At 42.9% G+C, this 27,088-nt stretch overlaps 1 protein-coding gene across 4 annotated transcripts; it reads right to left on the reverse strand.

Annotated features, from left to right (window-relative positions):
* Positions 1 to 538: 538 nt before the first annotated feature.
* Positions 539 to 27,088, reverse strand: SOAT1 (sterol O-acyltransferase 1). 4 transcript variants are annotated; one of them, XM_056497743.1, is made up of 16 exons: positions 27,074 to 27,088; positions 23,814 to 23,943; positions 16,465 to 16,523; positions 12,651 to 12,799; positions 12,498 to 12,557; positions 12,107 to 12,214; positions 10,141 to 10,423; positions 8,982 to 9,060; positions 8,265 to 8,346; positions 7,569 to 7,614; positions 6,547 to 6,676; positions 6,048 to 6,145; positions 5,519 to 5,617; positions 4,881 to 5,016; positions 3,984 to 4,129; positions 539 to 3,218 (listed from the first exon to the last, which is right to left on the reverse strand). In XM_056497743.1, the coding sequence occupies exons 2-16, from the start codon at positions 23,935 to 23,937 to the stop codon at positions 3,162 to 3,164; spliced, it is 1,656 nt and encodes a 551-aa protein (XP_056353718.1). In that variant the 5' UTR covers positions 23,938 to 23,943; positions 27,074 to 27,088; the 3' UTR covers positions 539 to 3,161. The 4 variants fall into 4 exon arrangements, with proteins under 4 accessions (XP_056353718.1, XP_056353716.1, XP_056353717.1 ...); XM_056497741.1 differs by lacking the exon at positions 27,074 to 27,088 and adding an exon at positions 26,414 to 26,533 and having other exon boundaries at positions 23,814 to 23,947; XM_056497742.1 differs by lacking the exon at positions 27,074 to 27,088 and adding an exon at positions 26,414 to 26,506.

The raw sequence follows: 27,088 nt of genomic DNA on the forward strand, positions 1-27,088 counted from the left end.
GAGCCGCTGGCTCCAAGGTCTGTGGGGAGCTGGTTCTGATGCTGCAGAGCACAGGAACTCTTGGAATCTGCTGTCCCTCTGGCACATCTGCATTTGGAAGCAGGAGCTCAAGCAGTTGAGTTTGCCTTCAGCAGGGAGGCTGGGTGCAATCCATGTAACACCACACTGAACCAATCCAGCAGGAATTGCCCCAGTCCCCCCCACAGCACAGGCTGTACTTAGATGGCTGGCACAGGAGAGCACAGAGCTCACAGATCAGACCCAGGACTGCTTCACCCCCAAGGCTGGCAGCCACACACCCCAACAGAAAGGATGAACTAGGCATGAGGACTCCACAGAGCTTTGGTCTTCAGAGGAACAAATTATTTTCTGCATGAAAACCAGGATGTATTTTGCTGTAGTAACACTGATTTTTGTGAGGTTATTGAGCAAGGAGCTGCAGCTGCACTGGCTGCCTTTCCAAAGCTGGAGGCTTCCCACCTCACAACAGAGGGAGTTACCATGGAAGTGTGTGTTGGAAAGAACCACAGAAAACAGATTATAATATATTACATTATATTAAGAGCTTGTAATGGGCAGGTTGGGAATCTTCACATCCTCACCACTGACCAGAACATTTCACTGCTCTGGTCAAGTGCTCTGGCACTTGCAGTTTAAGAAACCCAAATGTGGTATAACTGACTTTTAATTAAATAAGCAACGTGCAAAAGACTTAGTATTTCCCCTCCAGCACTCTTGAGAAAAATGAAAATAAGCCCACATTAAAAAGCAATTGTAAAACCCACAAAACTGAAAGTAATCCAAATTGTTAATGCCCTGACAGCACGGTTGCCAGATGCCTTGATCTACAAGGCTGAAAACCTCAACTTGTCAAAAACAAAGACTAGTTCCAACAGCTGAGCATCCCTTTCTGGTTGCCTTTTGCTTGCCAGGTGCTCAAGCCCTCAGGCCTCAAACAGTGATGATGCTGACATTCCTTCTAGGCATAGACAGTGCCAGGTGTGAGGGAAACCCCAAAACAGGGCACAAAGTGCCATCCTTTGGCTTCTTTTTGTAAACACTGAAACTGTATCAAGACCTGCCACTGTATCAAGATGGCAAACCAAGTCCTCAATCCATCCCACCCTCTTTGAGTGCAGTTACCTCTGTAAGTGTTTCAAGCACCAAACAAAAAAGAATTTCCCTGAATCTCATCCTATACCAAGGTGACAAAGCTCCAAAGCCAAAGGGTGCTTTTTTCTATATTTAATGTTTTTCTCAATAAGGAAGCTTAGTTGTTCCAGAACTTCTGTTCTTTCCTCCCACAAAAGGCATGGTGAAATATTTCAGATTACTCAATTTGACTGATGATAAAGTAATCCATTTAATTCTCAGGAATTTATACATGAATACTGCCAAATTTGAGCATATAGTTACTTTGAAATTACTGCAACGGTATCAAACAATTTTTAGCAGGAGGTGTTTTCAGAGAACCTGACACAGAAACACTGTTTGGCAAATTTGACCTGTTACAATGTCCCTTCTCAGGAGCATGACTCCTTCTTACTGAAGACTTGGAAGAGTTGAAGTATTCCTTAGCTTTCATGAAATTATTTCTGAGATTAGTGAAAGCAGAAGCCCAGAAGAGAGTCTGAAGTGGCTTGGGAGATGAGTCCATCAATGGTCCCAATATTGCTGGTATGAAATACCCAGAGCTGTAGGTAAGAAGGAAATGCTGTTCTCCATTAGCAGTTTCTGATAACATTTGAGCAATTCTAAAATATTTGTCACCAAAGTTCTGGTATCTCTATCAGGCGGCCCTTTTCACCAAAGTTAAGGTATGTCCATCAGGTGACCCTGGCTCCAATAAAGGGAGCTGCAGTTCCAGAAAACTGGAATGATCTGTACCCAGACACTCTGGAAGTTCCCTGTTCCATTAAGCACCTGACAGAACAAGGGAGCTGAAGGAACTCTGACTGATTAATTACTATGGAAACACCAAAATCACCAAACACCTTTATTGGTGTGTGTGTGGGAGGGTGTCCTACCTCTTCACCAAGAGGGCAGTACCCAGGAAGCTGATCTCCACCTGAAGCCCCCTCTGATGTCAGGGCAGACACAGGCAGGAAACAAAGCAGCTCTGGGCCAATCCTCATTCCCCAGCAGCACTAGAAACTTCTCCAATACACATGGGCAATTCTGGCACATTGAACTGCACGTGGCCATTTCAAACAAGATCATGCTCTGTACCTGTAAAGTTGATCCCATTTTCTTACAGTTGGGTCATAGTATTTCAAGTTTTTCTTAGTAAAGAAACTTTTAACAACCTGTATGCCTTAAAGCACCTGCCAAATTAAAGCAAAAGCTCCTTAACAAATTAATCATGTTAAAAGAACTGATTACCTAGAGCAGGAGAAAGAAAGAGCAAGAAGAAAAGTTATTCCTCAAGTCACAAGGGCCTTCAGAGAACAAAAATGCTGTAAGGCAATTTGGAACCAAATGAATACAAAGAAACAAATTTTTGGTGTAAAAAGTCATATAAAGACTGCACACACCATGCTCTGCTTCTGAACCTGACTCAGTACAGTGACAGTCCCTCTTCCTCTGCCCATTTTATATGTGTTGGCAGCCAACATACACAGGATGCAGTCTGAAGCCAGCCAAGAAAACTTTGGCCATCTTCAGAGCAAGGAGGCAAATACCCTGTTGTTCTGCCATTTGTCTGTGTCACAGTGGCAGGCAGGATCATGAAGAACAGAAGTTTTGTAGACATCCCATTACCAAAAAGGAGAAAATAATTGCAAAGGAATGGCTAAGAAAGATGGACGGATACCAACAATGAGCTACCAGCAAATCTGACTAGCTTGCCTCTTGTCCAGAAAAGCAGCATTTGGGGAGACCCCTGGATGTGTAGGATTCCAGTAGACTCCACCTTCAATGTTTTACTGGCATGGAAAATGGCTCAAAGTGGGACAGCATATAATAGATGCTGCCTTTGAAGTCTGTGGCAATCCAGGTCAACTGGTTTGCTCCAGCAATGTTTAAAAAAATTACAGTTTCTCCCCAATAATCAGGAGGCACAACTTCCCTTAGAAAAAGTCTGTAGTGAATTAGATCATTGGTCCAAATACTTGGAGGACACCTCTGTTTTTCTGTGATGACATGGCCAGAGCATCCCATTTTCACATCTTCGTATGACACGACCACGAGTGTGGCTTTAAATAGTCCAGGAATGTGGGCTGCAAAACATGGAGAGGAGTAAATTAGTCACAGGCCAAAAGCACCAGCTGTGGTACAAGCTGCTGAAGTCAAACTTCTCTAAGAGTAAAGATCAAACCATATTTCTGCACTCTACAACCCTGTTCTTGCCCTCACTAAGCAGTGCCTGGAATTTTAAGTACAGCCACAAGTTCTGTTATATCAGGTAAATACTGTGTCTAGTAGCCTGTTGTATCAAGAAGCCAAATAACTTATCATGGCAAACGCTTCATTGAGAAGAATCAAACTTAAAATAGAGGCTGCCAAAGGATACCTTTGGTTAAAACTGAAATCAACTGGGACAGTAGGAGGTTTTATCTAGAACAGAATCTGGTACCAAGAAAATGAGTTAGAGAAAACACCACCAAAACCCCAAACCACCTACAGGTAACCACTTTTCATCACCACCCACTTTAGCCTGAGAGAGGCACAACAGGCACAGTTTTTGTGGGCCTCCTACAAAAGTTTCTTCTGACTTCATTGGCTGAGTGCTGTGGTCCCATTGCCACAGCCTAAATGAGGTCTAGCATATTCTCAGAAATGGGGTAACACCACCCTCAGTTTCAAGCAGTGAAATACTACCAGCACAGAAGTGAGCATTTCTGTTAGGCAGCCTCTAAGCTAAATAACTCCTAAGGAATGGATGCAGCACACTGCCAGAAATGCTCATGCCATTTAACTTCCATTCTTCCTGCACAGCAAGACAGGACAGTCAGTTATCCCCCTGGGAAGGTCCAGGCACTCACATTTTCTGTGGGGCAGTACTGGCGGGCATACCACTCCTGGCTGTAGAGACAGATGATGACACCTTGGCCCAGGAAGAGGGAAGTCCACATGATCACATTCCAGAAGGGCCCTTTCCGACGGTCATTCAGGGTGAAGTTGAAGACCACTGAAAAGGTGAGAAATGAGAAGCATTATTCAGAAACAAACCTAAGATTCAAGAATCAGAGATGAACTGATTTTACTGGGTCTTCTGCTCCTTTCACTTCATCTCTGGAACAACAAGGCTACAGCAGGAAAATCTGATGATGCTTGACAATAGAGCAAATACTCTGATCTGATTCTGACATTTACTTCCAGTGAGTTTGCCAAAACAAGCTGTGTGCCTCTGGGGATCAACATTATTTTTGCTACACTGGTCACCAAGGCATGGCAGGGGTAGTCTAGAGTTTATCAGATCCCTCTAACTCAAATCACAAAAAGAAATGCAAGAGCTTTGACTATAAATGGGCTCTTCCTCACTGCAGTAGTGAAGCAATAATTGCCTTATACTTTATAGAGGAAGACTGACAAGCTGCTGACACACAGCAATTCAACTACAGCTTAGCAAAGAGGAAGCACTGCTGTTAAACTCTGTGCAGTGTCACAGGAACAGCAGTATATCACATAGATCTCTCTTCCTCACCACCAAGACCTTGATCATCTAAGCCCCAAGCTTCCAAATCCTCTGTGTATATAGGTGTGTACCTACTGAGCCGCAAAAATCCATTCTTAAGCTTGGACTCACAATTGCAACCTTTGGGCAGCAGTACTGTGTTAGTGCTGAAGGAACAGCTGGCATCATCAAATGCAAAAAGCATGCTTCTCAAAAAAAAGCCACAAACCCCACAGCCATTCCCACACTCTTCCTTGGAACTTACCTCCAAAGCATGAAAACAGGCAGAAGAGAACAGGATAGAAGAAGCCAAAGCAGATGCTGAGGACATACTCGTGCACAGCAGCTGACACGGTGAAGACAGACAGCATGGCTGCTGCTCTGAACTTCTTACCAAAAAACTGGGAGAGAGAAGAATGCCAAGTATTAGGACTTACTCTGCTGTGTTTTTTGTTTGGTTGTTGCAACACACTGCATTTTCTTCCCTGAGCTAAGAATGCTCTCCATCAGCCAAGAGGCACATGTGAAATGCTAAGTGCCTTACAGAGCACCTTGGGGTTCAGGTGTTTCTCTCCAGGTATATTTCTGGTTTCCTGCATTAGTACTTGTGCTGAGCCCACTCATTAAATACCTACCACAGCTCATGGAAACAGTGCAACATGAGTTCTGACTGCTGAGCCAGTCCCTGCATTCCTACATCTCAGCCCTATGTTTTTGCACACATTAAGGACTTGGAAACGAGCAGTGGATCTCTCTAAGACACACAGTGGCTCCCCACAACCACTGACATCAAACATTTTTGTGCTTTTAAACAGACAGGGATGCTGCATCTTGAGAAATGTACCATTTTGCCCAGTAGTTGAATGTTTAATTAACAAAAGAATACATCTGCTTGTTACTCACCCAAAGAAAGTCCCTGTAGGCATAGTAATAGAGCCAGTCATGTACTACCACATTCCAGGTTCTGTAGTAGTTTGCATAGGATGTGGAATTCCACCAGTCCTGAAAGCACAATTGAAAGACTATAAATCTAATTAACTATAAAACGTTCAAGAGGGGTTTTCTAGGATACCAAATTGAAAAATATTGAACAAAATAATACCAAGCTAACATAACAATTTGACCAAGCTTTCCATCGCACTTTCAACATTCTTCTTGGAGTGTCAAGGTCTGATTTTATCCCAAACTGGGGTGGCTGATGTGATAAAAGAACAAAAAGAGGGCTAATGGAGCTATTGGGTAGGTCTGGTGATGATTCTGTTTGTTCACAGGGGTGTTTCACCTTAAAGCAACTCAGACTGCCAAGCAGAAATCAAATCTGTTCTACAGCACAGCAACAAACTTACCTTCAGTTTCCTCCTCTTTTTTTTTTTTTTTTTCATTATGACAATGACTTTCAGAAGCTTTATAAACTACAGATCCTGCTTCTCACCTTGTAGAACATCCTGTCTGCAAAGCGCAGCATCTCAGCAAACGCGTTGAGCCAACAGTGAAGGAAGGCAAAGAACACCAGGAAGAGAATCAGTACACCTGGAAAAAAGGGACATCCACACCAGTTTTGTAGTGCCCTCTCTCAGCCACAAGCAAGAGCATCTAACACAGCAAAAAACTGCTCTTATAGGTGCTGGCACCGATGAGCTCTGTTTTGTACAGGTAGCACAACAGTATTTCAGTTTCTCACCACACCAGGCCCTGCTTGCCCCAGAGGGCAACAGTAAGGCTGCCCCAGAGCTTGCAACTTGAAGACAGTTAAATTCAAACCCAGCTTTTATTTTGTATGCTGATTTTGAAGTTTTACCCCTTAAGGCCCCAGTCTGCCCACAAGATCTCCTTTGTTGATCTCTGCCTGTCATGAATGTATCTCAAATTAAGCACTTCACCCTTCCACCTCTTTCACAAAGATAAAAGTCACCCATGGATCTGGGCCTTACCTGGCAGGATGGAGTTGAAGATGCAGAGGACCAGCCCTCGAAGGTTGAAGGTTTCCTGACTACTGTTGCGAAACTGAGGAATGCAGAGTCTCACAAAGATGTAGTAGGCATAGAAAAGTGAACCAAGCACCTGGAACAAAAATACCCCAAAACCTGACTTCATAACAGGAACACACAATTAACACATCACCACTTGCCCACTTGCCAGCTCTAGCAGAGAAAAGCATCTGCCAACAAAAGCCAAAAGAATTTATTTTACATTGCTGCCAATAAACCTCCCTAAAGATCCAGGCAGAAAGAAAGCCCTGGAGCATGCTGACAGCCAGCAGCAAAATCAACTTCTCTTTTCTACTACAACAGCTGTCAGTTTTTCCCAGTCCTATCAACTCAGAGGTTTTGACACAAAAAAATCCATGCCTCTGCCAAAGTGAGGAAAGTATCCTTGATCTACATCCAAGATAAGGGCAGAAATAATTGCAAAAATACTTACTGTAGTTAAATCTAATATTAAACCTTATATTTATTTTTTTTAATTGTTTTGCTCTTTAAACCATAAATGCATTTTGTGTGACAGCAAAGGTTTCAGTCACACAAATCCATTACTTGGAAAAACATCCACAAAAAGCTACTGAAGTTCATGGCTACAAATGTGAATAAGGAGTCAACCTTGAACTCAAAATAAGCACTGAGGATTTGGACTCCAGGCCTCATTATTTCAAAATTGCTCTGAATATCTGCAGAGCAGAAGCTGTGTCAGTGCACTAGAATCAGGGTGAAGAAAGCATGGGTGTTGCTCTATACACACAGAGAGAGTTTTAACTTTATCTAGAAGCTTGTTTAAGCAAAGCTTTTAATTTTTTTTTTCTTTGGCACAACCATTAGTGCAGCAAGATCAGTTTATCTGTTAGTCATTGAGAAGTATTCTTTATTGGTAAGTGATTTAATGCCAAAGAGAGAGCTGCTGAGCAACACATCTTAGATGATCTCCAGGAGTGTATTCTGCAGAAAGCTGCAGTACTCACCTGTGCAAACTTGGTAGCTACATAGCCCCATCTTATTGTGGGATTCCTAGGAAAAAAGAACAGGATATAGCTAAATTGGACCCCAAAGCAGCAAACCCCTCCCTTCAATTACTTGAAGGATTTTAAAACTTCACTGACATATTCTCTGGGGAAAAAAAAACAAAAAGGCTTTTGAATTCCAGAATTCTTAATCTGCAGACATCCAAGGATGTCTGCCTAAATTGCTGGTTCCTCACTTTCAACTACAGCAGAACTCCAGCAATTCCATAAATGGAAAGGTATCTGGAGGGCAGCACTGTAGGTTCCATAGGAGGTGGGACAGTTGTGTGAAGGACAGCTGACTTCACACCACCAAAGTGCAACCCAGCAATGCACAGAAGAGTTTGGGAGCTGCCACTTCTAAAGGCTTTAGCCTCAAACTCAGAGACAGGGGTGCTTATTAGCAGCTCATAAAACACACAGGTTCCTATGGCAGTAACTGTCTATCACTACAAACCCTGTAGCAAGTTCTTAATTTGTGAAACTTCAAGTGAGTTTCCTAAAGAAATAAAAACAGAACTCCGTGAGCAAGTCTTGCCCTTGTCAGCTAAACCATATCTTTATGAAAGCTCTAACTCATAAATTGATCACACCCAGGGGTGCTTCATGTTGTTCAGCTTTCAGACTATTTTAGTGTTCTGTTGTTGCTCACATTACCTGGGGTAGTTGTCTCTGTAGATGAGGGTGGGAGCAAAGAGGAAGTACAGGTACTGAGAAATTCTGGGAATATGTAATGTCCCTGGGAAGAGGGAGAAATAAAAAACAAAAGAACACGCTGCAATCTTTTTACTGGCAGTTCAGTTTCTCCAGTACCCTTTCAGAAAACAGAACCCTTCTCACCTCAGAAACCTCAGCCTGGAACTAAAGGCGTGGGATTTGCAGAGAATAAAACAAACTTAACTTTTCAGATAGTGTGCATGAAAGACAGTTAACAAGTGAGGGTAACCAACCATCTGCTAACACCTTAGTATCACATTTCCTCTCCTATCAACACATGGGCTCACTCATGAGCATGCCAGCTCTAGCATGCCTTGCTTAAAAGACCTTTTGTTCTATGATTGCTGTCACTTCAACTAGAGCACTGAGCTGGAGGTCTGCAGGCAACATCTAGACACCTTTTACTCCTAAAAGCAGAAAGAGGGAATTGTGGAGACTTAAGACACAGAGAGGACCTAGACTTGAACAACAGTCTAGCTTGTTGTCTAATACAACTGAACACAAATGAATAGGTTCAGGCTGAAATTATGATGCAAAACCTTCAACCTCCCCATCCAAGGTCACCTATTCAAATCCCACCTCTCAGCTCATGAGGGCAGCTCAAAGCAATGGAAGGAAAGCTAGAGCTGTGTAAAATGAAGAGGGCAAGTGACTCACCAGACTTGTCCTTCACTGAGGACAGGACTCTGGGTACGTTCTCCCGGATGAAGGAATGAGCCTTCATAACAAGACGAACCTGTAAGGCCAAGAGAAGGGCAGCTCTCATTTTCACAACTTTCCAGTGAAGACTGGACCAAGCATTTTACAACACTTTCAGCATCTTTGTTTCTTTTCCATTTAGCCCTTTTACAAGGAAAGGGCTGCTTCTTCTGCCCACAAGCCTGTTTGACTGACATGAATTCCAAACTCTGCAAGGGGAAACACGCAGCAGCAACCATGGCTCAGGAGAGTCAAAACACATCTCATCTACACTTGCAGGACCACCACATACACAAGGACTCTGAATAACACCAGCAGGTCACTAATCAGCTAACTTAAAACTGAAGGGAAACCCCTCTCCATTCAGGCCAGGCTGTTTCAAAGTCTAGATGACTCCTTGAAGTCACATGTGTTATACAGCAATTAGCACTGCCTGAATATAAGGTGGTGCCCCACATAAATAGTCTGCAGCTTTGAGCAGGTTTTTCTTTTAATTTTAATACTGAAGAACCAAAAGTAGGGCCAGTCCAAAGTTAATTCTTAAAACTCATCCCTGACCATCCTTATTTTAATCTGATGGTCTGATCAGACCTCCACTCTTGCACTCTTCCTCTGCTCCCTGCCACAAAAAAAATTATACTTCCAAACAAGTTCTGATTACAGAGCCAAGACACTTGTTTATTGAGAGCAGAAATGCCAACAGGAACCACTTCTTGACCATGCACTTGCTTTTTTTGGGTTTTGTTTCTTAAAGAGGAACATTACAGCTTCCTTGTGCACTCTGGCACAGCATGTTCTTAAAATTGGTTTTAAGCACTTAGCATCCATAAGAAAACCAGAAATAAATGGAATTTCAGTCAAACCCACAGTAAAATCTTAAACACTGGGTAAAAAGCCACAAGTGGTTTCCAGGTCAAAATGAAGTTTCTTCTTTACTTTCCTTATTAGATTTACTGCATGTAACTGCCCTGAAGTCTCAGAGATACTGCATCCATGGCCTTGGCTTAATTTAATGAACAAAAGCAACATTTGACTCCTTTAGGAAAAAGGACCCTTTTCACTTTGAAAATAAAATACACTGTATCCTAGGCTACAGAGATGCAGGGGAGGGACTTACCTGTTCCAGTATCACAATGAAGCGGGAAGCTGGAGGCAGGGCATAGGACACAGCAACATAGGTTGGTCCAAAGCCAAGCCCAGCTATTTGGAAGAGTGTGAACAGCATGCCATAGAAGAAAGAATGGATTGCACGGTGGGAGGAGCTGGAATAGCTTTGGGCCCACCAGACAAAAAGGTTGTATGGAACAACTACTGTGGCACTGAACATGCACAGCCAAGTACAGAAGACAACTGGGAACTTTCCAAAAACGAAGACCAGGAGATCAAACCCAAGGACCAGCCTAGAAAACACAAGAGTCAATTTTTGAGCATCCATTCTTTGATTAGAAATACTTCTACTCCACTCAGTGGCTACAAAACACAAAGCTTCCAGATCACAACTGTTTGACAGTCTGGATAAAGTGACCGTGGCAATTTCAGCTCAGGGCTGTCTGTGGCAGCTTCAAGTGGCCACCCTCAAGCATCTCAGATCATAAGAGAAGGACAGATGCCATCAGTGCTGTCAGGCACAGCTTACTTTCAAATCCCACATCTCTAAGATCAGCATGTGCTTTAGGAGCAGGCTCAAGCTCATCCCTCCTAAGAACAAGCACATGACTGAATGATCCACTGCTGAAACAGGGTCCATGACAGCTTTTGGGGAACACTCCCAAGACATCATCACTCCACTGAAACTCAGTTCTTCCCAGGGGCTTAAACATAAAGAAGCTCTTTCCCTGCCTCTACAGGCATGGGGTATTTCAACATCCAGCACTCAAACCTAGTTTAATCCTTTTTTGTGGGGATTCCACATGGATTCAGTTTAGAAGTTACCCATATGGCTCAGGTTCATTAGAAGGTCAGTCCAAACATGACCAACTGCTGTGCACCTGGTGTTTTAGTCCACTAATCAAGCTTAAAACATAAGGACATAAACAAAAGACTGATCAACTTTACTGCTTCTCACACTCAGAGCTTACTCCTACAATAAGTAGCTCTTCAAAACTAAGACCAGAGAAGATGACAGTACAGAATACAGTAGCAAAAGTTATTCCTTCTCAGGTGGAGGCTTAATTGCAAACTGGATCCAAATTATCAGATCCAGATAGATCTAACAACTGATTATTTTTAAAGCAATCAGGGTATCCAGCCCTAGTTGATTTTAAGGTAAATACCCATTCTCCCCAAAGGTCCATACACTAGTAAGTTAGGATCAGCTAAACAACATTCAATAACACATGAGCCTGCTCTTATACCCAGACTAAAGGAACAGTGGTTATAATCAAGATACAGCTCTGGTTTTGTAAACTCAAGAGCAAGATAATCAGCAAAATAAACATGTAATCCTACTTGTGTACATGAGATCCAGCTTGCCAAAATACTATTTAAGCAACAAGTAAGAGTGAGGAAAGCAGTCTTTCACAATCTTGTTCACAACTGGCTACCTGAAAAGTACTATCTTAGCAGAGGCTCTGCCAACATCCTTGAGATATTTCCCTAGGAAAAACAAAGTACTATTTTAAGTTAAGTACAAGTACAATGTTCCAGAACGGACATTTTTAAACAGAGGAAGGACTGCTGAAGTATTTAAAGTTTTTCTAAGCACAGTCCTTCTTCAAGCAACACAAGCAGCTGAAAACTGCTGTCTCATTAAATATACTCAAATTAAAGTATTCCACATTCCCTTTTGCCAGCCTCGTGATGAGCTAAGGATGTTAGGCTGAATTGTGTGGCCACAACTCTCATGTAACATGTCAGTTAGCAGTGTTTTACTAATATCCAGCTTTCCAGTTTGAAATGGTCATACCCTCTTAACAGGAATTCCAGCATGTATTCTAAGTATGCTAAGTTGAAACTCAGACTTCCAGCAGCACCCCAAGAAGGATTCTGCCTTCTTTCTGAACCATTCTGCAGTTTCATGTGCATCTGGCACTCTGGAAGAGCTATTCCCAGCCCTTATTCCTGTCTTTCCATGGCATTCTTACCTTCCTTCATCAATGAAGTCTACTAGAAGTGTACTGAGGATGAAGACAATGAGAAGAGCGATGAACATGTGGTAGATTGTCCTGATGTGACTCACTTCAAACAGCTCACTGAGGGAGAGACCAGAGTTAAGGTACAACTGGGGAGCTACAGACACAGACACTTCCTCAGCTTATCCATGACAATTAGCCATGACCTCAGTACTGAGAGGGCTGTAATTAATGTATTTGCAAGAGGTAGTACAGATATTTTAGAAAGAGAGAAGTTTGAACAGATTAATCCCCATGGATTTGAACCTAAGACTGTGGGTGGTGGCAGGTAAAGTACTTAAAAGCAAAGGCTTATTAGTTTGCTATCAAGGGTATCTTCAGTGAATTTGATGAAGTTACTCACTCCAAGAGGGACCTCCTGGCAGTAAAGATTTTCCCATGTTCTGGAGGGGCCCTTGAAGTCCTGCAAACAAGAAAACAACATTTGAGACAAAAAAGGAAATAAAGCTTCCAGGAAATACAACCTTGTTATAGCCACAGCTTAAAAGGGACTTACTTGGCTTTGTGCAGTTCCTTCTCGGCACAGGAAGCTGGGAAAAGGGAGGCTGGAGATGAGGAATCCAGGAGTGCTGATTTTGCCACCAAACTGTTCACAAACTCTGTGAAGTGACTGTCCACCTCCTTCATGAAAGCTGGCTTCAGTTGCTGAGAGAGTAAAAACACAGCAGCAAACTGTATAACTTGCTGGATATATTTTCATAAAATATTTATATTCCTTTTTATCCTGGAGCAGGACATAGCAGGGCATCAAGAAAACATTTCTGCACCATGTGCCAATATGGATAATGGGCTTATCCTGGCTTGTTCACACACCTCAGGCCACAGGACTTTGAATAACATTTATCTTCTCCATCAGATTCAACACAGAATTGCTCTGGCCTTTTAGAAGACTTATCAGAGTTCTGAGAATTTAGTTCCTTAACGTTTAATCCTCAAACACTAAATGTGATGAGCCTAGTGATGAGAGCTGAGAGCCAGCCCCTGAGCTCCTGAACACTGCCAGGCAGCCATCACCTTCAGCACAGGAAAAAGGCAAGTTTCAAGAAATTATTTAAAGTCTAATTGCACATTATATTTTGTTTTCTTAATGCAAGTGTTTACTAGCCATGTTTGTCTGACGATCCTTTGCCTGAGATTTTTCCAGTTTGCCTCCAGACTCAAGGTGCAAGTCTTCCAACATGATAATTACATGTCATCATTTCATCTGCTCTTCCTACTGACCAGCTGCTCAAGAAACATGTTTCCCAGAGGAGAATTCCCAACTCCTATCTACTTTCTCATCTTGAAGGTTGAAAAGGAAAAAAACTGTTTTCAAGGAGGTTTCTGGAAAAGAGAGGGTTGTGTGGAGACCTCACAGCTCCTGCCAGGGTGGTCAGGGAAGTCAGAGAGGGACTCTTCATGTAGAACTCTAGTGACAGGATAAGGGGCAATGGCCTCAAACTGGCAAAGGGTAGATTTAAATCAGATGTGAGGAAAAAAATTCTTCCCTGTTAGGGTGGTGACACCCTGGTACAGGTTACCCAGAGAAGCTGTGGCTGCTCCATCCCTGGAAGTGTCCAAGGCCAGGTTGGACAGGTCTTGGAGCAACCTGGGATAGTGGAAGGGGTCCCTGCCCATGGCAGGAGTGGAACAAGATGATCTTTACCTATTTTAACTATCTTTAACAAGATGATCTCAAACTATGCCATGATCCTGATGATGTATTCTTACAAAATACTTCTATTTCTACATTCCTTCCCTTCTACAGTGGTCAGATCCAGAGAGATCTCTTGAAACAAAAGCTGCAGTAGGAGAAAGAACAGATTAGTATTTAACTTTAAAAAACATCTTTCTCCAATTTGGCAGCTTCCAGAACAGACTAAACAAGCTTCACCAGTGCTTAACAAAATTCTTAGGATCTGGCTACTTTTAGATATTGCTTTCCTGGGAGGCAGAGGATTGTTTTTGCAAAAGATGTGAACTTGTTCCTTTAAAAACAGGAGGAAAAAAAACCCAACCAAACCAAAAAAAAAAAAAACAAAAAAAAAAAAACAACAAACAAAAAAACCCCAACAACAAATACTGAGTACTTGTGAATAAAACCTGTAACAGAAGACACTGGTGCTCTCTGGTACGCTGCCTAGTTTTACAGCATACATACACATATCCCTACAAAAAAGTCAAAAAGAAATTCCTACTTCTGTTGGAGTACTCAAACTTCCATGCTAAACAAAGCATTATTCATTTCCATAAAAAAAGCTTTTTTTTTTTTTTTTTCAATAGTGTCCCCCCTTTTTTAGCTTACTCTCTCCTCAAGTGAGGGTTTAGCAGGTGGTATTTCCTTAAAGTACCTCTTCCCTTTGGCTGGCACTCTGCTGAGATTACAGACTAACACAGCCCTCTGGGGCTGATACCATGTTTGGATTGGGAGAGCAGGGCATGAGTTCTTAATAGATTAAATAAAATACAAAACAGAGTACAGACCCTACAGTAGCTGTAACTAACTGTAATTATAAACCAAAAACCCTTAAAAGAATCCTATGCCATCAAAAGCAGAAGCTGGCCAAAAATAAAAACTCGATGCCAAGTCAGAGAAAGTTGAGGGAAGTAACCTTTACTTATAAAGTTGCAACAGTTCCCCAGAACTTCACTCATTTTCACAGATTTGGTAATTTTTGTCACTGACACATGACAACACCCAGCCCTGACCTAGTGACAGAGCACACAATTCTCAACTGTGTTTAGAATGAATAAGAGACTGGACTTTCAGACTGCAGATGCTTGAAGACCTCCTATGCATGAGTAACACCTAGCTCCTACAAATCCCACTTACACCTTGACCAGGCTTTTCACAATTCAAGCATCTGCCTAGAGTTTAGATATCTAGCACAGAAAAGGTAAATTGCAATCCAAGCCTCTGTTCAGTGCTTCCCACAACAAAAGGGCCCAGCACTCCAGGAATTCTCAGGTATTTTGCAGTAGGGTGGTTTTTGAACCTCAGCCTTGAGGCACCTGAAACAAATCCACAAGCTTCATAATTCAAAGCTTAAAATCAGAACTCCCTGGGAGTTTGGGAGAAACTTCAGCAATTAAAACACTACTGGTTTTCTAGGAGTCTCTTTGTGGGTAAGAAATCACTTTTTCTATGAACTGTCTCTCAAAGCTGGTGACTGACCATAAAAAAAAAATAAGGAACAAGAGACACTCCTGAAGAAAGAAGTCCAAGGTCAAGTTGTCCCCTTGCAACCAGCTAATGCTCCCTGGAACTTTCAAAGCTACTTGTGCTTGACAGAGAAAGCCTTTTCCTGCAAACACCCACTGCCAACAGTGATTAACAACGACTGTTTTGTCTGCAGAGAAGTTACCAGGCTTGATCTCCTGTTCTCAGTAAGGATAAACAGGATAAGGCAACACTCAAAATAAAATTCTGAGCTGACTACCCTTCTAAAGGGCTGAATTTTAGGCATTTCAGCAAAAAAAAAAAAAAAAGCAGCACACCCTTTGCAGAAGACCATTTAAATACACTTTAGTTATACCTGTTATAAATGACACACCACCTATAGAGGCAGTGAGAAAAAGGAAGAAAAAAAAGTGAAACAGGAAAATATCCCAAAGGTACAAGGTATTTTTCTCTAAGTATCCACTCCCTGCTATTCATGTCAAGCTGGCACATTCAGATTACTTCAGATTTACTACGGAATTTTCTGCAATAAAATTATGCAAGAGTGCAGGGCAATTCGCCCTGAAGGACATGGGTGCCACAAAACAATGGTTAACAAGGAGGGTGCAGTTCATCCTCAGCCAATTTAATTTAATTTGGGAATAAATCACCTTAAACAATCTAAGACAAAGGCAGCCCACACAGATGCAGATAGTGCCAGAAACACCCAGTGCTACTTTCTTTGAGGATATTGTTCAGTGAAAAGAATGAGACCAAAAGCTCAGGAAGGTCATCTCCCCAACCAGGGCAGCAGAAGCTGTGGGATGCAGGCTCCATGCTGCCCTTTATTCAATGGATAGCAGGACACAGGAGGCTGGCTAATCATCACACTGCCAAAAGTTAGTGGTAAGGTAATTTTCATTTTATTTACAGGTCTCAAAGTTCATTCTTATCTTTGGACTTCAACCTATTGGGGTCAAGTAAGACAGAACCTCATTACATAACACTGCCCCTCTTGTGCAAAGTGGGAGAGAAAAAGAGGGCTGTGGAAAAGTCACTGCACTCAAGCTGGGACTGAATAGGGCTATTTGTGTTCCAGGGCTAGTGACTCTCCAAAAGACTTCCAGGGTCAGTTGTCCTGCTCCCCACCACAAGCAAGTATTGTGTTTACCTCAGCTTCTGCTATGAGCTGCATTTTCCTTGTTACCACGTGGTCGACATCAACCCAGCCTAAGGAAGGAAAGCAAATATTGAATATTTTTAGTTGCATGTCTGAAAACACAAAAAGCACAGCATACAGTAGTTCAGACACCAATTTTTAAATAGCATTTCTGACTGCTAAGAGGGTCCCACTAAACTCAAATCAAAGCTGCAGGAAGTTCATGACCTATGACCATGTATTTTAGGATCACAGCACTGTAAAGCAGTCAACAGTGAGAACATGCTGGATTTTATTTTTCATCAGCAACTCTGCAAATCTTTCCAAGGTCCCTAAACATATTAAGCCTTGAAGCAGCAATCAGAACGACCCTTAGAAGGTCATTTCCAAATGTGCTGATTTTTTATCAGGGTTTTATCTTTACCAGACATAAGGTTGGTTTGTCTGGAGGCCTTACATTGCCAACAGACAACGCAGTCAGTCACAGCTCTTAGTAAAATACCATGATCAGTGCTAGAACAGGCTGAATGGCAAGTTGGGCAGTTATCCTGTGTTCAAGCCCAGCTATTCCCACTCCTTTTATTCCCCAGGAGAAGTGCTAGATATTAGTGTGACTGTATTCCTTAATATGTGTCACTGTTTAAGTGAATAGTCAGGTGTAACACGCCATCCATATAATCTGACTTTTGTCATTACCAACACCATTGGCCAATAGGTAAAGCCTCAAAAAGCCTTCATATTAAAAACCACACATCTGAGATGCCTCTGTGACATCAAGAGGAACAACACCCACGGGTCAGACATTTCAGACTAGCTGTGTTTTAAGACAAGCACCAGCTGGTGTTTCACTTCTCCAACAACAACAACACAGAAGGTAAAGTTACTTAAAACATGAAGGAAAATCAAGATTGAAGCAGCAGCATCCATCCCCCTAAAACAGGAGTCAGAGTGAAAAGCTAGCAGCAAACCTTGCCTTGTTCATCTCCTTTGGCATTTACAGCTACAGCACCACCTTACACACCAACACATAGTCAGCATTACAACTTGCATGTTTGGTTTCTAAGACAACATTACTACTTTTAGAAAAAGAAGGTACTGAAATGATTCCCTAATAAGATTCCAGGGAAGGATGAGCTAACAGATTTGCTGTAGAGGTGCCAAAGTTGTGCTGCTGTGAGACAAGAAAACAGACTGACAGCACTATCATGGTGCATAGCATGGCCTCCTTGCATGAGCATAGCCTCTACACAAAATGCAATTCCATTTTCAGAGCAGGAAGTGCTTCTGTGATACTCAGGAGTCTCAGTCAATCCTTTTGAGCAACTGCTTTAAAGTATTTTAGGTAGATCTGCTTTAGAAGTGACTAATTCCACTACTGGAAAAGAGTACAGCACAAGAAACTTTATCTTCAGTGCAGCTATGCTCAGTTGTTAACATTAATTCCCCTTCCCATTGATCAAGCAGGAATTTTATTGTGTTTTTTTTTCTAACTGTTACACAAGCTATAGACAAGCCTATTACTTAGCAGACTCCTAATGTAACAGAAAACAAGGAAACTGCTTAACACTATTGATTTTGGCTTCATCCAAGACCCATTTTTACAAAAATAGAACTCCTGGTTGCTAAGCATCTCACCTCCAAGACAAAAAAAGCCCAAACACCTTAGCATTTAAGCTCATTGTGCTGTTACATTTGCAGAACAACAGCAGTTTGGAAAGCAAGCAGCTTGAGAAGAATGTAAGATACCCTTGACCCACTCAGCTCATGCACTTTGCTGGTCTCTAAAAGATTCTCCCCCAACACACAAAAATAAATCAAGTTGTTCCACAAGCAGCACAACTGTATCCCCTTCAGATGTTCTCAGTGGCTCTACTCCCTCACTGTGCCACTCCACAACTGTATTCCTGGCCCACTCCTTCTCCTACTACTATGGGAAGAACCATCTTGTGCTGACCTGCTAGAAAGAAGAACAGAGCTGCTGAGCTCAAAGAACAACTACCCTTTCCCTTCAAAAAACTAAGAATGTGTGTCCCTTACCCAACTGCCAATCTTCCAAGATTATATCAAGTTTGCTTGAAGCTACCCAACTACAGCCAAAGAGGACAGGACACACAGCACTTAAGGAATTGCATTATCTCCTTTTTAAGATAAGTTAAAAATAAAATAACCAGTTCTTTGACCGCATATTTCCTTTCCAATCTTGCCTGTGAAGCTTCAGTCATTAAAAACTCATATTAAAAACTACCCAGGCATGGCTCACTTTGGAAATAAAATATCCTTGCAGACTACAAGGCCATAAAATTTGGTATAGCTTTGCATATACCAACTGCCCAGCTTTAACAGCTCTACAAGAAATGACAACAGTAGCCGACCTGCTGATGCTGTAATTGCTAAATTGGAATTTAAAGTGTCCTCCTGTCACTTTATTTGCCCTCATACTAGTGTGCATGCACAGAAAAGATTAGAAACAGCATCTTTTAATAGGTTTTAAAATCAAGATCTCCATGACTTCAGTCTAAGCAACTCATATGACAAAGTAAACTCACCTGTGAGCTTGTCTTTCTCAACACAAAATCTTCTGTTGAGGAAAACTACCCCCAAACCAACTCATTCTGCTATATTGCATCAGCCCATAAATCCAGCTGTGTCACAAGGCAGATACCAGAGAAAAAGCACATCATCTTTAATCACTCATCTTCCCTTGCACAAGACACCACTTATGTTCTGTCAGGTCACTAGAGAAGAGATTCATCACATGATTTTGAGTCTAAAAGGAAATGTGCACTGCTGAGAAATCCAAATCTTCACTTTCCTTTGACCCTGCAAATGAAGCCTGGATCCCTCTGTATCAATTTGGGATTGCAACAGCACAACAGAGAAACGGACTCAAGGCTGCACTATACAAGGAGGCACATCTTTGCATTTAAAAGTAGCTGAGGTATGCCTTAAGAAGACAGAAAAAATATTTGAAGTCATGAGAAAGTTGTCTTGAAGACTAGTATGAAATAGTGGCAAATTTCAGAGAAGGCTTAAGCAGGGCTTGCTTTGGAAGAGCTTTTTTCACAGGGAAAAGTTTTTATTTAATGGCATTGGGTTCCCTTCCCATCAGCAAGGACCACTGGTCTTGGGCTTGATCCTTTTAGAATGTAACTCCTCTGTATAGACCGAATTCCAAGCAGGTTCAAAAGTAAGAAGAAAAAATTAATGAATTTGTGAATTAATGAATTTAATTGTAAGCTTTGTTTCCTTCTGAAAGCCAAGCCAATAAAAAAAAAATCACCTGAAGATTGAGAAAGCTTCTTAATTGTTGAGAAGTTGAGCAACTAAAGTTTCACAAGACAGACAAAGTACCTCTTCTAAAGGATCGTGATGTCCCTTTTTCAACCCACTCTTCCACGTGTTACAGATAAGTGGCATTTGAAATGGGTAGAGCAGAGAATCACTCCCATGCTGTTGGGGCTGCAGCTTGGGATCCAAAAAAACCCAGCTTTGTTATTTCTTGATAAGACAAGTTCCCATTCAAGAGGTTAAAGCAACATAGGCAGAAGGACTTCATTACTGTCAGTCACCTGGATTTAAAGACTCCCTCTCCAAAAACACTGGAGATGTTATCAGAAGCAAAGCAATATTAAAGCCAATCTAGTGCAGGGCTACTGTAAAGAGGGGAGGAGTTCCATATTGCTACAATACAATACACAATAATTTGATGCTAATGAGCCCTTATTCTTATTTATGGTAATTTATTTGGCCAATCAGCAAGTACAGGTAAATTATGACTGGACTCAGCTGATCTGTTTAAAGAATTCACAGGCCATAGATCACTGCACTGCAGCTGGGCATGTATTTAGCTTTAGTTCTGCAGGGACATGAAACCCAAACAGCTTCTTCACTACCAGGAAGGAACACCAGCATTCTGTACATTATGCTACCATGTCCACAGGCTCTTCACAAGAAACTTCTGAACCTTCACCCAACCCACAGGCTCCAAAACATTGACAGCTGCTAGAATTACCAGAAACCTAGAGAAAACAGCTTTTTGATCTCTCTCTCAGAAACACATCCCAGATACTCAATTCAAGCAGCTAAATCCACAAGAAGCAAGCAGCCTGTTGAAATAGTGAACATCATTGCTGTGAGTCATACAGCAAAGGCTAAATCTTTCCAAATTGCTCCCTGTTGGAGAGCTCTCTCCTCCTCCATCTCTCTGTAGGCACACACAGCTTGTGCATCACCATGAACTTTTGCACCAGGGATGATCGATAGTAACCTCTCCACTGGAAGATAACAGCCCCTTTCTAAGATTACCAGTCAGGCTTACTCACACCAAACAGCTTGTTTGCAGATCAGCCTCCAGAGACACTTCCAGTCCTTCCCTGATTTCTCAGCAAACAAGAACAGACCCCAAACCCACCATTTTACTGCTCTGGATGGACTATCTGAGCATTTTAGAGGCATTCATGTGCACACTTATGATCCACGTCCTCTCCAGCCTTTTGAGATCTGTCCATGCAGTTTCTGTTATGCTCATTCCAGGTGACTGGTACAGTCCAGTACCTATATCCCATTAGACAGAACAGTTTTATATTTCTCTATGTATCTCCTGCTCAAAACTAATGTAAGACTAAATGCAAAACTAATCTTATTAAGGAAGCCTGGCTTTTGACAGGGGATTATTGCCACCTAGATCATCTGCTGACTCTAAGCCAGGACCAAATTAGTTGTTTGATTACAACACTGGAGCTAATTCAAGGAAGAGTAATGATGTACAAGATGAAGTTCAGCTACTCTTTCAAAATGAAATTGCAGGCTGAAAAATTACAAGATAGAAACAAATCAAGGCACAGAAGAAATCTTCAGGCAATCTTCAAGTTATGAGTACATCTACACTTCTATAAAATTAGTTTAACTGAGAAAAAACTATTTGATCTTGGAACCCAAACAATGAGACAGCCTTCAGAAGCACTGAAGAGCCAAGAAAAAAAGAATAACTTCAACTGTACAAATGAAAGAGTAAGACCTACTGTAGCTCAAAAGCCAATACATGTATTAAAATCATTCCTCTAAAAGTAATTTCAGATCAGCCAATGGATTTGAGTTTTAATGAAGAAATGATTAAGGACCCAAAAGTTTCTGTAGAAAGTTCATACACTTCTGGAAACAAGTCAGTTGGCCCTCAACACCTCAACTCTTAGTGTAGAAAGCAGCCTGTGTTTGCTATAATCAGAGAGGATCAAGGATGGGTAACCACGTTAATGGTTTAGTTTTTCTATGGCAATAACTACCACAAACATACTACAATATTTACTTCTGTGCATTCTTGGCCTGGCTAGAATCCCTTGACTGCAACAAACATGCATTTTGTCTAAAGTCTTTACAACACCCAGCATTAAGTTGTTACAATACCAAAAAAAAGCTGCTGCCAGACAGCAGATCATTAGCCTCACACTGCCTTTGTGCACATCAGCACTAATGCCTTAGAAACAGCTATTCAGGAGAGAATGGCCAGGACAAAAAAAAGAAAAAAAACATCTATGCCTGCTTCTTCTGAGAAATTCTCCCACCTCAGCCATGAAAGTCCCACCTAGTTACACAGGCACCCTGGACTACATGAAGAGGCCACTGTCTGCAACCCATGAACACTTCAGCTTCATAAATCATCAACCTTTGGGTCACAAAGCTGCTGATTTAACTCCCCTGTACAGAGGAATTCCTGACCAGAGGGATGCATCTTTCTCCCATGCCTCAAGGCATCAGATTCGTGCCTCCTACCGCCCTGTGTTATTCTCCTTGTCACCAACACTGAGCTAAGTAACACTTTGTGACACCTCTACTTAATTGGCAGCAACCTTGGCAGGCTGCACTCAAGTCTTGGCTAACCAGGATTCCTCCCTGCTGTCCTTCACTGCAGTTTGCATGGGATTAAAACCACACTGCACTGTTCCAAGCCAACACATCTGGCACATGGACACTTCCAAGAGATCTACTCCAAGATGTTTGTTTGCTACACACTCACAATATCGCACCTGCAGTGAGGTTTTGCCACATCTCAGAGGTGTTAAAATGAACGGCCTGTAAAGAGAGAGACACACCCACCCATCAAGTCCTAATTATCACTGCTCTACTCATTACTTACCCGTCATTCATTACAGTTAAGAAGTTTCCACACACAAAAAGGTTAAAGTGGTAGAACTCTGCTCCCAAGCCCAGCATCACTGGATTCCAGTAGAACCAACTCCCTGCAATTTTCTAATACAGTCACATTTGATCCAATTAAAATGATTATGCCACCAGCATCTTAAAATCCCAGTTCTCTATGCAGTTTGTGGGATGGCTTTCTCTCCAATGCATTTTATTTTCAATAAGAAATCTGACTTGTCTTAAACTTAAACTTGCTCCAACTTCAATTTTAGTTGAAAGAAGTACTACTGAAAGAGTGATGATATCCAGAAGCATATCAGTGAGAATTATCTCCTTGAGTCACTGGAACTAGGGTTTTGGATCTCCTACTCACATGGCACAATGTGATAACCTACTTTACCTTTTTACTTAATCTAGCTCACAAAGAGAAAGGAAACAAGCTGCAGTTTCATCTCTAACCTCCCTATCACTGGGCTGGAATGTGGTACAGCATAAACCAGGAATTACAGAGGGTCACAGAGTCCACAGGCAAAACCACTCAGTGCCACACAACTGTCCCTGCAACCCAAGGGACAGGGTATGGCAGCAGTGAACCTTCCACAAAGCCAACTTTAAGCCACATAACTTTTAAGGTGACCACAAGCCAAATGAACAGACCCAACTGGTTATTGTTCTGGTAGCCAAGATCGAGTCTGAATAAAATGGAGCTGTCTTGACATGAGCAGAATCCCAGAGCAGCAGAGAATCACTCTCTGTGGCATCCTACCTCCACCTGTCAGATGGACACACCACCTTAATCTGGTGTGTTAAAGACCATTTACTTACATCTTGAGAAGTCACACTTCAAAGGTTGTAAAGGAAGTGAGATGAAGTCCTAGAAAAAGCATTTACCAGGATTACTCAAAAGTGTTGCCAGAAGGCATTTGCATTGTTTACAGCATTAATGAATCTCTTCCTCCTGTGACAATTAATCACTGTTTTAGATCCCTTCAAGCACTGCAGTGCACAGCTCCTGAGGGAAAGCTCTCCAGGACAGCACCCCAAACAATCAATACCTGAATTGGAGGGAGTGCAGCTGGGACACAGGGAGCTCCACCTTCAGCCCTCACAAGGACAGAAAAACAGAAATGAAGGAGCAAAGAGGCAGAGCCATGAGTAGAAAGGGCACCTTAAAGGAGATCACATGCCAGAGATGCAGCCAATGCTGAGCCACTTAGTCTCACCATTGCTTGAGTTTTGGAAGGACCTCTCACTCTCAGGTCTCCTCTGTGTTTCTTCATTCTCAGGGGTCTTGCAGGTTGCAGTGGAGCCAGACTGGCGTTTCCTTACACAGTCATCACCTGCCATGGTTACCTAGCTAGATCAGAAAAGGAGGGAAATAATTAATGACAAAAACGTCATATATTTTTCAATAATATATTTATATAGCTTTTTTTATATTGTAGTTAGACTTTTTTCCCTTTATTATGAATTCTGAGCAAGGTTAGAGGAAATTCAGCACACACTTGAACTAATCATTTACTGTTGATCATACTTCCCTCCCCTTACTACAAGCAGTACAAGAACAAAGTAACCAAGTAAGTTCCCCTACCACAACCAAAACATCTCCCCACATCACCCTCTTTTCCCGACAGACTTTATAACTACTTAAAATCGCTTAAGCTTTTGCAAAATCCTTAAAATTACAAAAAGCCCTTGCAATTCTTTCTGACAGCCAGGTGGACATCAAGACTTGTCTTCCATGAGAAGTGGCAGGTCTATTTTGTGGAATCAGCAGCAATATTTGACCTGACCCAAGTCCCTTCCTTATCAAGTTCTCAGCTGTTGCTGCAGGAGCAGCTTCCTCAATGGATCCTTGCATTCTGCTCAGACAGGCAATGGTTGCGTTGCAAACCATAGAAAAACAGGAAGAGAATCAAGTTTGAATGACCCCATTTTCAATGACAAAGGTCACTGCTGGGGACAGAGCTGCAAGCAGGGAACACCTGAAGCACCACATGCAGGATAAAAACAAAATTCTCAGCTAATGAGAAGTAAACAAGGATAGTCTGATTTGGTCACAAAGTGCTAGTCCCAGAACACTCTCCATAAAACTCAACTCAAGAATCTATTGGAGATGTAGCTACAACCAGGGACAGTTTGCAGATTTTTTCCAGAAAACCTCACAGGCATGTATGTAACCACATTTTCAGGCTTGATATATTTTTTCATCTTGGCACAAACTCTGCAGCAGATGTGTTTAGCTGCTAGTGAACAGCATACGTGCACCAGCACAGATGAGCTGTTACAGACAGGCCAGGAAAACTCAGGAACTGGTGAAAGAAACTAATTAAGGATGGATTCCCTCAGAATAAGGAGGCTGGCACATCTGCAAAAGGGAAATAGGACTAAGACCAGAGGTTTTCAGAACTCAACTTCCTGTGTTTGTCCCTCTAGTAAGAGTCTCCTTTTCTCCTTTCAGGCTACACAGCATACAGGGTTAGAAACACCAGCCACCACCAAACAACAAGTCAGTAACTAGGTGAGTTTTCCAGCTCAAGCAGAGGACCAGACGTTTAATTTTTGTCTCAGGACACTTTTCACCTTCTTCAAGAGGTTAGGAAGGCATTCTTTCCTCACCGGTGCAGAGTGGTTACAGTACCTTACTGAAAGGTTAACAGAAATGAGTTAAAAATAACCTATCTTGGGGTGGGGGCAGAAAAAGTAATGTGTGGCGTGAAATAAAACTTAAAACAATTAACTTAAAGAGGTAATAGTTCAGATAGGCTAAGTTATCACAGGGCAACCTTTTTCACACCAAAACACGAAGTCAGCTAGGGGAAATTATGAAAACAAACATTTTCCTAGTCTATTTTCCATATGAACAGAGGCGCATATTTCAGTACCTAAGCCATTACCAGCTTATTATCAGAGCCTAAAGAGAGCATCAGCCCTTCCCTCCCATCTCTGCTTGAACCATTAATGACACAACGCCAGGATAACTCCAAGATGTTCACCACCCCCCCCACACAAGAGGAAATCGCTCCTCACAATTAGTAAACTCCTTCCTTTCACCCCACTCTGAGGACGTCCACAATTGTAGATGATGTTCGTAAAGCTACAAACCCATTAAAAAGATTACCTAGCAGAAACTCCCTGATTTCACTGGTACCTGATTTACGGTACTCGTAAAGGGCTCAGAGACCTCGAGCTTCCTCGTCTTCCCTTAGGACCAACTAGTAATTAATTAGAAGATGCCTTGGGAGAAAAGCAACACTTTACAGGAAGTTCATCTCTGCATTTCAAAAGGCTCGGCGAGGAACAGCTAGGAATCATGGAATGGTTTAGGCTGGAAGAGACCTTAAAGATCACCTAATTCCAATCCCCTGCCTCCAATACTAATCATACTAGATAATGCCTTTACTCCAAAAGCTTTCAGCTAAAGTTTTCCACCGACTCTTGGCCCTCGGGCATAGCACCGACCCGCAGAGCCGGACCCTCGGTACTGCAGAGCGAACCAGACAGGGACCAGAACAAAGTTAAGGTCACTCCACAAACCAAAGTTAAGGTCATTCCACAGCTCATCCGCAACGCGCACAACACCCGGCAGGAAATCGCTATTTATCGGAAGCCTGAGGATATGCCCAAAGCGCTGCCGGGGCTCCGAGCCAGCCCCTGCCCCGCTACCTCCCCGCACACCCCCGCGCCTCCGCCGAGCCCCAGCCCCGAGCGGCTGCGGAGCCGCTTCCCCCGCGGGCGGGGCGGGACGGCGCGGACACGTTCCCGTTCCCGTGGCCGTGTCCGGTGCCGCGGTCGGGGCGGCCGTCAGCCCGCGGAGCGTCACCTCAGGGGCGGCCGAGCCGCTGCCTCCTCCGCGCGCCGCCGCTCCGCTCTTCTCCGCTCCAGCCCGCTCCTCCCGCCGCGCGCGCGCGCCGCCGCCGCCACCTCTTCCCGGGGCTCGCGCACGTCACGGCGCAGGGGGCGGGGCTCGCGGCGGCGCCGCCCATTGGCCGCGGGGGCGGCTCCGCGGGGGCGGGGCGGGAGGCGCGAGCCGGTGGGGGGGCTTGGGGCGGCGGCACGTGAGGCACACGTGGGCCCCCCCCCCTTTCCCCTCAGTTTCCCGCCTTCCCCCTCCACACCCCCTCAGGCATCGCGGCGCTCCTGAGGCGGGAAGTCAAATGAGGGAAGAGAGGCGCCAAAAATGCGGTGACCCTCCGTTAAGTGTGAGGGAACACCCAAGGTTGTTAAATGCTCGGAAGACTGAGGGGCCGCGAGCAATCAAGTTTTATCAGTAAGCCACACGCTTGGCATGGAAATTGGTATGCTGGTCCCTGACCTACTATAAGAACAGTGGATACTGGATAAAGCAGTAGGCAATGCGTTTTGGATAAAGGGGTAGGGGAAAAGGGAAGAGAAAGAGATTAATTAAAAAGGGAGAGAGAGAGAATGAGACTAAAAAAAAAAAAAAAAAAAAAAAAAAAGAAAAGAAAGAAAAAGACATCACTGTTTCTGGCTCTGG

Source organism: Oenanthe melanoleuca, chromosome 8 (genome assembly GCF_029582105.1).
Source record: "Oenanthe melanoleuca isolate GR-GAL-2019-014 chromosome 8, OMel1.0, whole genome shotgun sequence".
Classification (NCBI taxonomy): Eukaryota; Metazoa; Chordata; class Aves; order Passeriformes; family Muscicapidae; genus Oenanthe; species Oenanthe melanoleuca.

Bases quoted from the DNA above. Each gene is read 5' to 3' on its own strand.
- SOAT1 (XM_056497743.1), bottom strand. From the start codon at position 23,937: ATGGCAGGTGATGACTGTGTAAGGAAACGCCAGTCTGGCTCCACTGCA. The intron at 9,061-10,140 runs GTAAGTCCCTCC...TTGGCCTTACAG, and splicing joins TCATTGTGATACTGGAACAG to GTTCGTCTTGTTATGAAGGC. The intron at 5,017-5,518 runs GTGAGTAACAAG...TCTCTCTCCCAG, and splicing joins CCTACAGGGACTTTCTTTGG to TTTTTTGGTAAGAAGTTCAG.